Raw genomic sequence first — 12412 nt, 5'->3', positions numbered from 1 at the left:
TTTCTTTCTTTTCCTTTCCTTTCCTTTCCTTTCCTTTCTTCTCTTCTCTTCTCTTCTCTTCTCTTCTCTTCTCTTCTCTTCTCTTCTCTTCTCTTTTCTTTTCTTTTCTTTTCTTTCTTTCGAGACAGAGTCTTGCTCCGTCACCCAGGCTGGAGTGCAGTGGCACAATCTCGGCTCACTGCAACCTCCACCTCCCGGGTTCAAGCAATTCTCTGCCTCAGCCTCCTGAGTAGCTGGGATTACAGGTGCCCAGCACCATGCCCAGCTAATTTTTTGTATTTTTAGTAGAGATGGGGTTTCACCATCTTGGCCATGCTGGTCTTGAACTCCTGACCTTGTGATCCATCCACCTCGGCCTCCGAAAGTGCTGGGATTACAGGCGTGAGCCACTGCGCCTGGCCCTACACTTTTTAAAAAGTTTTTTTCTTGGCCAGGTGCAATGGCTCATGCCTGTAATTCTAGTGCTTTGGGAGGCTGAGATGGGAGGATCAGTTTAGCCCAGGAGTTTGAGACCAGCCTAGGCAACATAGCAAGACCTCATCTCTACTAAAAATTTTAAAAAGATATTTGGGTATAGTGGCATGGTCCTGAAGTCCCAGCTACTCAGGGGGCTGAGGCAGGAGGATCCCTTGAGCCCAGGAGGTCAAGGTTGTAGTGAGCTGTGTTTGTCCCACTGCACTCCAGCCTGGACAACAGAGCAAGACCCTGTCTCAAAAAAAAAAAAGTTTTTTCTTACTGTGATTCAGGGACAGTTATCTTTAGAAATAAAAGGCTGTTAATTTTCTTATTTTAAGTGGCACTTTTTTATAAGAACTGATCGTGGTTTTTTTTTTTTTAAGAGTTTTATTATTTGAGTACAAATCTTACTAAAGCAGCCTTCTTACTAGTGTTTTTATGTAACAGAGCCTTTTCCTTTAATCATCTTTATACAGTGTCCACATTGTCCTGGGAATTGTACTATATTTGTTGCAGTTCTTTGAATACTTTAGCAAAGCTTGCTTCGTTTTTGTTTCCAGTTGGCAAGTGGACAGCCTTGAACAAAAGCCCCAGCCCTCAGCAAAGCAGACATGATCCACATTATAATTTAATATGAGCTACGTGTAATAACCAGCATTCCATTTTGGACAAGGGTGGTGAAGAAGTAAGAGATTCAGTGACCTGACCTATTTTAAAAGTACTTTGCGTACCTGTAGATTTTGAGCATTCATAGCCTGAAGCAGTTTTATTGATATAAGATATTTAACTGTAATAAGATTTTACTTTTATTTTTTTCTTGGTAGAAAATCAGACAAGAGCAAAAGAATCTGATTTTTCAGATACTCTGAGTCCAAGCAAGGAAAAAAGCAGTGACGACACTACAGGTGAGTTTTAACCTAATGTTTACAGACCTGCAGCTGTTAATGGCAGTTTAGTTATATAGGTTAATGTGAGTGGAGATTTCAAAGTATATGTTTGGGGGAAAAAAAACGCTTCCATTTATCAAGTCATCCCCTTTGAATGTTGGATATTTTGTTAAAACTACTTTCAACTACCCAAATATAATAGCTGTATCAATTCCAGTTGTTTATTTTGATAACAATAGCTTGCTGATAGATCTGAATACTGTCTGTAATTATATACGTATTTTTTTCCTCTCTGTAGATGCCCAAATGGATGAGCAAGACCTAAATGAGCCTCTTGCCAAAGTGTCCCTTTTAAAAGGTACTTTAACATGTTTTTATGACATCGTAAACCAGGGTATCAAATCACCCTTTGCCATAAAATCTGTTCTAGATATTATGTGAAGTTTTAATTTTTAGTTAAGACATTAAGATAGGTTCTGTAAAGTAGCAGGAACTAAAAATTTAAAGTTTTGGTGTTTATACCCAATATTTCAAACAATTGTTGAATAATTTGGATCAGTCAAGATTATGAGGGACAAAGTGTTAAGTGGTAGAATATGAAATGCAGCTGTGCTTTTTGTTTACCCTTGTGTCTCTAATAGGAATTTATTAGCACTTTTAACATAATTAGAATAAGGTGAAAATCTTAACTTTCTTGAAAGACTCACCGGTTTGCTCTGTTATCATATGGTAACAGTTGTAAACTTCCTTATTTTCTGGTCTTCTTCATCTTCTAGTAAATATCCCCAGGTTCTTATGACACTCTTCTAGAAATTTGAGGCTAATAAATTTTAGATGGATGGCCAGGTATAGTGGCTCACGCCTGTAATCCCAGCACTTTGGGAGGCCGAGGCAGGCGGATCACCTGAGGTCAGGAGTTCGAGACCAGCCTGACCAACATGGAGAAACCCTGTCTCTACTAAAAATACAAGATTAGCCGGGTGTGGTGGTGCATGCCTGTAATCCTAGCTACTCGGCTGAGGCAGGAGAATTGCTTGAATGCAGGAGGCAGAGGTTGTGATAAGAGGTCATGCCACTGCACTCCAGCCTGGGCAATAAGAGCAAAACTCCGTCTCAAAAAAAAAGAAAGAAAGAAAGAAATTTTAGATGTTGATAAGTAATGCATGTAATTAACTCTTTGTCTCACCTCTAAATAGGAAGTACATTTGTTTCTTGATATTTACTTGTTTAAAATAAAGTGGGTAGAAAATAAATCAGCATTTATAAAAATGTTTTTAAAATAAAGTTCCTTGGGGATGGTTTACTGGAAAATTGTCAACATTCAGTCTCTTTTATGTTGCCTTATTGTACACAAGAAAAATTGACATATGTTGTAAGTTCAGCCCAGTGGGTTAATTAAAAATGTTGGTAGTGGTGTACTAACACCAGGCAGCTCTCTGGGATCAGAGTGACAGTAGCAGCCTGTGGAAATTTCTCTTTGTGGAAGTGCCTATTTTTCTGGCTGGACTAATAGGGAATCTCCTTGTCCAGACCCCGAGCTTTGGGATTATATAAGGAAGAAGCACTCTTACTAATTTGTACTCTTCTTACGTGATCTTTGTTGTTGATAAGACATGCTTTTTTTCTAATGTCATAATAATAGATATAAGTTAATGTTGGTGTGATCCAGAACTCTCATCTCAGAAATGCAATACCATTATTGTGTAAAATGTAGTTACTGATACTGAAAGAATGCCAGACCCTATGGGCCTTTATGGGAACGTGGAGAAAAAGGAAGGGAGGTAAATGAGTAATGAACACACCCATACAAAAGTAGCCCTTTTTATGGTCTTTGGCACTACAGAACTCTCCCAGAAATCTTTTTTCTTTTTTTTTTCTTTTTGTAGGTACATAGTAGGTGTATATATTTATGGGGTACATGAGATGTTTTGGTACAGGCATTCAGTGTTCCAGAAATCTTTTCAATAGCCAACTTAAGATTGATTATAGTGTTTATGATTGCATTAATTGTATTCAACTATTATTAGTGCTTTTGTGATTTTTGTCAGTCTGTTTTAGATTTGATTTTTATCCCATTGCCTACCACAATGCAGGTATTCAGTAAAACTCAGATATTTGATGAATTAATTGATAATGGACTTCTTACATTAAAATTATAAAGCCACAAGAGCATTAGGAAAGTAACACTAGCCACAAAGCTAAGAGCCAAAGAACTCTGGGTTCAGTCATAGGTCTGCCATTTATTTGTAATATGTCCTTGGCAAATTGCTTAACCCCTCTGTGATTCAGGGTTTTTTCATGTATTAGACTGGCGAAAACCAACTTTATAGGATTATTGTGAAGACCGAATGAAAGAGTGTGCATGGACCACTTACCATGGTGTTGGAAACGTAAAATGTTAACCACCATAATGAAGACACTGATCATGATGATGATGGTGATTGATAAAAGCAGACCTATCTGTTGAAGGACTCTGAGTAACTCCATATGAATTGAATAAGATTGTGGAGTTTTAAAGTTATTTCCTACAGTATTTAGGAACAAGGATTTGTCTGTGATGGATTTTTTCTAATTAGTAATGCATTTATTTGTTTGTTACTTGCCAGATAATCAGGAAAAAATATTTTTAATCCGTGAGTACCACCAAACAGTATCTATAAAGTACTCACAATATAGCCTGGGAAGTCAGACTTACGGAACAAGAAATGAAAGGGGAAGATGTAGGAAAAAGATTGGAAAATACAAGATGCATGTGGAGCAGGGGAGGGGGGCCTGTGTGCAGATGCTATTAGTAATTGCTTCAGGTGCCATTGATGAAGATGGGTCAGAGTTTCCCTAACCTTGCTTTACGTTAAGGTGAAAGAAATTCTAAAACGTTTCTTTACATTTTTGTATGATTGCCAACTTTTTGGTTAATGAAGTAATATCTTTATAAATATCTGCTGAAAGATTCTGTGGCTTGATTTTATTTTTATGAATTTTTTTACTCATTTTGTTTTGTTTTTAGAGACAGGGGTCTGCTAAGTTGGTCAGGTTGGTCTTGAACTTCTGAGTTCAAGCGTTCCTCTCACCTCAGTCTCCTACCTCAGCCTCCCAAGTAGCTGGGACTACAGGCATGCACCACCCTACCTGACTTGTTTACTCTTTCACTTTGTTTCTCTTTCTCTCTCTGTCTGTCTCTCTTTTTTGCAGCTTGATTTTAAGAACAGACTGTTAAGTCAGTCAGTGATTGGATGTAAAGAAAAATCACCTAGGTAGAAGGAGGCATATTTTAGAAGAGTCTCCAAGAGATAATTATCGTAGCCCTTTACGGTCATTATTGTTTTTCTTTTGTAAAGTTTCTCTTGTAAGAGTTTTACAAATTCTTAAAAATGATGTATTACTGGTACTTTTTAGAAACATTTATGTTATGCTTGATTATGTGTGGTTATGGTTTGTATCTGTATGATTAGGTTCAATAGACTGACATCATTTTCTCTTAAAAGTATAAATTACTAAACCACAGTGTTGACCTTTAGAGCTATATAAAGAAGCTACATATAAGTAGCCTCTTTGTTTTCCTCATTCAAACTCTGTGCCTGACTTCCTGAACCATTATTTTCAAGTTTTTTTCTCCCTTTTTAAAAAATAGCCAGTCTGTTTATTTAGATTTATTGTGTACGACTTGTCACATTAGTCAGCTAGGAAAAGGAAAATAATAATAAACATTCATTATGAGATAAAATGATGATAGCAGTAGTACCTTTTCCCTGATATAGTAATCATTTCTATCTATTTAGTTACTTTTAAATGAGAAATAAGTTGATCAAACCATGTTTTCTGTATGCTTGAAACCATCTCCGATAAAACATTTTTTAAAAATTGGAATTCACTTCAAATCATGTCTGTTGCAAATTTGCTCTATTTGGGGAACCTTGCCAGGGACTGCAGTGGTTTTAAAGTCTAGTAAGACTGTCGGGCCGGACGTAGTGGCTCATGCCTGTATTCCCAACACTTTGGGAGGCTGAGGCGGCCTGATCACTTGAGCCCAGGAGTCTGAGACCAGCCTGGGCAGCATGGCAAAATCCCATCTCTACAAAAATTAGCCAGGCATGGTGGTGCATGCCTTTAGTCTCAGCCACTCAAAAGGCTGAGGTCAGAGGATCACTTGAGCCCAGAAGGCAGAGGTTGCAGTCAGCCCAGATCGTGCCACTACACTCTAGCCTCGGTGACAGAGCAAGACTCTGTCTCAGAAACAAAAGCAAAAATCTATCCTCGGGATTTAAGGAATTTCAAGGCAAATTAGTGATAGTACATTTTTTAAAACTTTGTATTTTCCATATGCCTCAACATCCCCACAAACAGGCCGTGAACACTCTGCCCTGGCAACCAGATGCACCAGTATGATAAGGCTGGTCCCTGCCACAAGTTCCCCTTCATATCCTTCCCTGACAGTGGCCTAGTGAAATTTAACGAAATCACCTCATGCCTTTTGTTTGAGTATCCTGACCCCCAATACAAGCATTTGCCTACAGGTCCTCACTCTATCAGTTATACCTATTTGGCTGAACCCATTCTTTGGGCTCCTCCATATGGTTCCCTGCATGGTGTACATTGCCTCCCTCTCTAGGACTTTTGAGTATAATAAATCCTTTAATTTCATTTGCCTCTTCAAGTATAATTCCCACAGCTATGTTGGAGTGATCCTTGAGGACCCCACAGGGAAACTTACTCCCTCCTCCATTTACCACACAGAGAGGTATAGATGATAAGCTGATTATTGGTGGTTGTTGCCATCAGGAGTCAAAGAGAATGCCCAGGGTTTTTTTTGTGTGTTTGTTTGTTTCGGAGGATAGGGAAGAAAGGGATTTTGAGTTTCATGGGACAAGAGTCATTTGAGATGACTCTATAAATAGTGTGTCTTACCATATGTGATATATTCAGTGATTAAGAGAAACTAAACCTAAATCTGATCAAGACTCTAGCTTCAACTGCCAATTTGCAGGACATACAAAGAACTAGGGACATATTCTAAATGATGTGATGGGGATACAACCAGCAAAATCCAGAATGTGGAAGATTCTACAGGACACACAACCCAGTTTCTTTAGCAATTAAATTGGAAGGGGAAAAAAAGGAAAGGGGATGAGGGAAATCCTATAAATTAAAAGAGATTTAAGAGTTATGTCTGCCGGGCATGGTGGCGCACACCTGCAATCCTAGCATTTTGGGAGGCCAAGGTGGGCGGATCACTTGAGGTCAGGAGTTCGAAACTAGCTTGGCCATCATGGTGAAACCCTGTCTCTACAAAAAATACAAAAAATTAGCTGGGCATGGTGGTGCACACCTGTAATCCCAGCTACTTGGGAGGCTGAGGCAGGAAAATCGCTTGAACCCGGGAGGCAGAGGTTGCAGTGACCCAAGATCATGCCACCACACTCCAGCCTGGGTGACACAGCGAGACTCCATCTCAAAAAAAAAAAAAAGAGAGATGTCAACTAAATACAATATATGAACCTTGTATGAATCTTCAAACAATTCAACTGTGAAATAAATTTGGGACAATGGAAAATTTAATACTGACTGAATATCAAACAATTAAGAAATTGCTCATTTTTTTCCAGTGTGATCATAGTATTATAGATATTATTACTTTTTAGTCTTGTTCTTAAACATTTTATAGATTTTTTTATATTTATATCTATAAAATATTTTTAAATGGGTAGGATTACAAGAAGAGTAGATAAAAATACCGTCTTAGAAAAAGGAAATATTAAAAATCACAAGCTAGATCATATGGGTTTGGTTTGAGGATTGATAAGTATAATTAAAGTTTGTTCACATAATCCTTTGAGTGTTTTGTAAGATAGAGCGATCATTATAACAATTCAGTGGCTTCTGAGCACAGCAATGATATGATCAGATCTGTATTTTGGGGAGGTTTATTGAATGAACTGAAGTAGATAGAGGCTACAGGTAAGGCAGTCAAGAGGCTTAATCACTTGAGAGTCTGAACTAGGGTAATTACTATGGAAATTTCAGATAACAAAACCCACTTGGGGCCCTGTTATTCTTATCTTTTATCTCTCCCTTGGTAATCTTATCTAGAATCCATTGGCCTGAGACACTGAATATGGGAGAGAGATGGAAGTCAGCTATAACTCCAGCATTTGACCCTGAGTGACTGAAAATTTAGAAATATTTATTTCTGGAAGAAAAGGTGTCCTGGTGGTAGCTGTGATGGTTTTAATTTGGCACATGCTAAACAGGAAGAGTGACCATGGGCTTGCCTGGAACCATTTATGCTTATCGTCCCAGCATAATTATCATCAAAAGTGCTCTCTTTCATATTCAAAGCTGTCCCAATTTTATATGGTCACCCTGGGAACTGGAGATGCAGCTAGATGTGCAGAACAGAAACTAGAACCAACAAGTCATTTTCATTTATTTCTCAGATGTTTTATTGACCTGAGAGATACAGAGATAAGATACACAAGGAGGCTATAGACAGAAGATAGGAACCATGTTTGGAAATTCTCTGCACTGGGGTGAACAGTGGTAGCAGAGGGAATTTCTAGTGAAAGAAAAGAACAATGGTGAAAGTAAAAGAGCCAAAAAGATCCAGCTGTTGAGAAGGAACCTGGCAGTTCAGAAAGAGTGGCAAAGGGGTAAGAATTGACAATAAGAGGCTGCTACCTTAGGCTATTTGACATGGCCACACGTATCCACAATGGAAAGATGATCTTCCTGCATTGTGAAGGTTATTCTCATCAACCAAGCCTACAATGACTAGACATTCTAGAGGGAAGAGTGACGGCAGTGGAAAGAGGACATATCCACTTGCCAGGTCACTTCTATCAGTTGATGGCATGCCATATGTTATGGCTAGATCAGCTTTCCACAAGCATGCACATGCAAAATAGAACTTGGGAAAAAAATCTTTGATTTGGCCCTTTACCAAGTGGATCAGTGCGTCAGAGTTTAGTTGAGCAAAGGTCAGAGTTTAAGTTGAATCTCCAGTCACTCTTTTGAAGATATTTGGTGATGCCAAATTTAATTTAGGATATTATGTAGGTAAGTATTATGTAGGTAAGTATTCTGTCAGTTCATTAATAGTGTGAATTTACAGGATTTAGCCTTAGTCTGAGAAAAACTATTGGCCCAGACTATACACCAGGCAGTTCTAAAGATACACAATTCATGTTAAGGAAAAAACAGATTCTGTTAATCTTTACAACTTACATTACTCCTAAATAACATTTATTTCCATGTGACTTGCATGTCTAAATAAAATGAATTTGGCTTAGTAAGGCTTTCATTTATCTTCATCTAAACGCTTTTCCACCTGTACTCATCACAAGATTCCCCAAGGTTATGAAGCAGATTGATATAGAAACTCCATTTCTAGGACAAAAATGAGGCACCATGAGAATGGACCCAAGCCACAATAAACTAGTAATGCATTTTCCCACACAACCGTATAAAATACAGTGAGCCCTTGATCAACCTTTGCACAAAAAGAATTGCTAATTAAGTCTTTGATTTTTTAAAAAATGGCACTTGGCTTTCTAGAAAGAGGATCTGCACACTATTCGATTTGTTTGAATATAGTCAGATTATTATGTCTGTGTTTATTAAGCTTAATTTGTGAAGATTTTTGGTCAGTATCTCCACTTCTATGATCAAACACTGTATGGAGTTCAAGACCATACAGTGGGCAACATAGTGAGACCCTGTCTCTACCAAAAAACTGAAAATCTTAGCCAGGCACAGTGGTGCATGCCTGTAGTCTGAGCCATTCTTGAGGCTGAGGTGTGAGAATCGCTTGAGCCCATGAGGTAGAGCCTGCAGTGAGTAGACATTGTGACACTGCGCTCCAGCCTGGCCAACAGAGCAGACCCTGTCTCAAAACAAAAGAAAACAAAACAAAGAACCAGTTGCAGACATGATAGCCTTTATGCTTAAATACCTCAGTATACATTTCTTATTTATCTTATGTAACCACCATACAATTCTCAAAATTAAGAAATTAACATGGGTACATTAAAGAGCCCGCATCGCCAAGTCAATCCTAAGCCAAAAGAACAAAGCTGGAGGCATCACACTACCTGACTTCAAACTATACTACAAGGCTACAGTAACCAAAACAGCATGGTACTGGTACCACAACAGAGACATAGATCAATGGAACAGAACAGAGCCCTCAGAAATGATGCCGCATATCTACAACTATCTGATCTTTGACAAACCTGACAAAAACAAGAAATGGGGAAAGGATTCCCTATTTAATAAATGGTGCTGGGAAAACTGGCTAGCCATATGTAGAAAGCTGAAACTGGATCCCTTCCTTACACCTTATACAAAAATTAATTCAAGATGGATTAAAGACTTAAATGTTAGACCTAAAACCATTAAAATCCTACAAGAAAACCTAGGCAATGCCATTCAGGGTACATTACTATTCTCAAATCCAAATACCTGTTCACATTTTGACAGTTGTCTCAGTAATGTTCTTTATGACATGGCCCAGCATGGTAACTCATACCTGTAATCCCAGCACTTTGGGAGGCCGAGGATCACTTAAGCCCAGGAGTTCGAGTTTATTTCCCAGGGGACATTTGGCAATATCTGGAGACATTTTAGTTGTGACCTGGGGTGTGGGGCAGGGTGAAGGAGGGGTACTGAATCTAGTGGATAGAGACCAGGAAAACTACTAAACATTCTACAATTCATAGGGTAGTCCCACAGCAAAAAATTTATTCAGCCCTGGTGCAACATAGCAAGACCCCATCTCTATAAAAAATTAAAAATTTTGTTGGGCATGGTGGCATGTGCCTGTAGTCCCAGCTACTCAAGAGGCTGAGGAAGGGGGATAGCTTGAGCCCAGGAGGTCAGGTTGAGGCTGCAGTGAACTGTGATGGCACAACTGCACTCTAGCCTGGGCAACAGAGCAAGACCCTGTCTCAAAAAAAGAGAAACCAAGATCTAAATGTTTGGTGTCCTTATGGCTACTGGTGTATAATTGCTTCTAGGCCCACTCAGTGGACAGACTTCAGAAGTGTGTGTGTGTGTTTTTGTGTGTATGTATGTGTGTGCAGTTGCACACATATCTATATTTATTTCTATATGTTTCTCTATATCTCCAAATCTATTCGAGTTCATACCCTACACCAGAGGATTAATCCTTTTTTTTTTCTTTTTTTGATACAGAGTCTTACTCTGTTGCCCAGGCTGGAGTGCAGTGGTGTGATCTTGGCTCACTGCAGCCTCGGCCTCCTGGGTTCAAGCGATTCTCCTGCCTCAGCCTCCCAAGTAGCTGGGACTACAGGTGTGCATCACCAAACCCAGTTAATTTTTGTACTTTTAGTAGAGACAGGGTTTTACCATGTTGCCTAGGCTGGTTTCGAACTCCTGACCTCAAGAGATCTGTCTGCCTTGGCCTCCCAAAGTACTGGGATTACAGGTGTGAGCCACTGTGCCCGGCCCAGGGGATTAATTCTATCTTACCTGTTTTCATATCTGTAATTTTCTTCTTCAACAGTGAGAAAAGTGGCTTCATTTATCTGCAGTGTATTTATTTGAGCCTTTTTAGAATACACAGAAGGTTGTTTCAGAATTAATAGCCAGTGCTTTTGTAGAAAAGAAACCTGTGTGTAAAATTTTTTTTTGATTATCAAATTATTAATGTACAGCAATAGTCCTCAACACGGGACATTTTACCTCCCAGGGGACATTTGGCAATTATCTGACCAGGAAAACTACTAAACATCCTACAATTCATAGGGTAGTCCCACAGCAAAGAATTTATTCAGCCCAAAATGTTAGTAGTGCTGAGGTTGAAAAACGATCACAGAGCAAGGAAAATACCTACTCAAGGAATTAACGTTGATGTTTTTGTCAAACCACTTGAATGTAAGATGCAGGCATCATGATGCTTCTCTTCTAAATACTCCTTAAAAAAAAAAAAAGCATTATCCTATATAATGACAAATCCAGAAACAAGGGCCAGGACCTTTGCAGACTCCAGTGGATAGTGTTGAAAGAGCTGTGAGAGAAGTTTTGTAGCTAATGCAACAGTGTCTCTGCCACTGGAAAAATCTCTCTCTCTACATGCCCCTTCCCTGGCCAGAAGACCTTTTGAAGGAAGAATTGATAAGTTGACTACAGTAGATGAACCCAGAATCAAATTTTTTTCTTTTTTTTTGTTTTTGTTTTTTAGAGACACAGTCACTCTCTGTCACCCAGGCTGGAGTGCAGTGGCGTGATCTTGGCTCATTGCCACCTCCGCCTCCCAGGTTCAAGCAATTCTTATGCCTCAGCCTCCTGAGTAGCTGGGATTACAGGTGCGCACCACCATGCCCAGCTAATTTTTAGTATTTTTAGTAGAAACGGGGTTTCCCCATGTTGCCCAGGCTGGTCTCAAACTCCTGACCTCAAGTGATCTGCCTGCCTCAGCCTCCCAGAGTGCTAGGATTACAGGCATGAACCACCGCGCCTAGGCCAGAATACAATTTTTCTAGAGAGAAAAATAGGATATAATCTATGAATATGAAAATATATATATATATATAATTTCCAAAACCTATTGTAATTGTATTGTGAAAGTTATTCTTAGTTCTTTTTTGATGAATTGAAGTTATTATGCTGAGGTACCTATAAACCAAGGTGATACTCAAATGGAATTCACTAGAAGAATATGGCTTACCTGATGATATATTTATTTCAGGCAGTGTTCAGTAGCAGAAGGTTTTAAAAAATTAAAAAGGAGCAGAATGATTGGAGAGGAAGGAATTTAGGGGAAGGGGCATATTTGAAATAGGATGCTGGATTTCATTTATTTCAGTAAAACCACTTAGGTTACATCATTTAATATATTCAGCAGATTTTTGTTGTTGTTGTTGTTGGGGTTTTTTTGTTTTTTGTTTTTTTTTTGATACAGAGTCTCACTCTGTCGCCCAGGCTGGAGCTCAGTGGCGCGATCTCGGCTCACTGCAACCTCTGCCTCCTGGGTTCAAGCAGTTCTCCCGCCTCAGCCTCCCAAGTAGCTGGGACTACTGGCACCTGCCACCACGCCTGGCTAATTTTTTGTA

At 39.1% G+C, this 12412-nt stretch overlaps 1 protein-coding gene across 19 annotated transcripts in view; it reads left to right on the top strand.

The window, feature by feature from the left end:
* The window catches only part of SLMAP (sarcolemma associated protein), a 177024-nt gene that overhangs the window by 141427 nt on the left and 23185 nt on the right, over positions 1-12412 (top strand). For 16 of the 19 annotated variants that reach the window (XM_003257228.2, XM_003257227.2, XM_003257226.2 and 13 more), the window contains 2 exons: positions 1281-1361; positions 1642-1701. In XM_003257228.2, coding sequence (XP_003257276.1) covers positions 1281-1361; positions 1642-1701 — 141 coding nt within the window. Of the gene's footprint in view, positions 1-1016; positions 1175-1280; positions 1362-1641; positions 1702-12412 lie in introns of those variants that run through there. The other 3 variants (XM_012499197.2, XM_030811563.1, XM_030811562.1) reach the window with 3 other exon arrangements.

Source organism: Nomascus leucogenys, chromosome 4 (assembly GCF_006542625.1).
Source record: "Nomascus leucogenys isolate Asia chromosome 4, Asia_NLE_v1, whole genome shotgun sequence".
NCBI classification, from domain to species: Eukaryota; Metazoa; Chordata; class Mammalia; order Primates; family Hylobatidae; genus Nomascus; species Nomascus leucogenys.
Note: the sequence above shows the minus strand (reverse complement) of the source record. Positions and strands in the feature narration are given on the sequence as shown.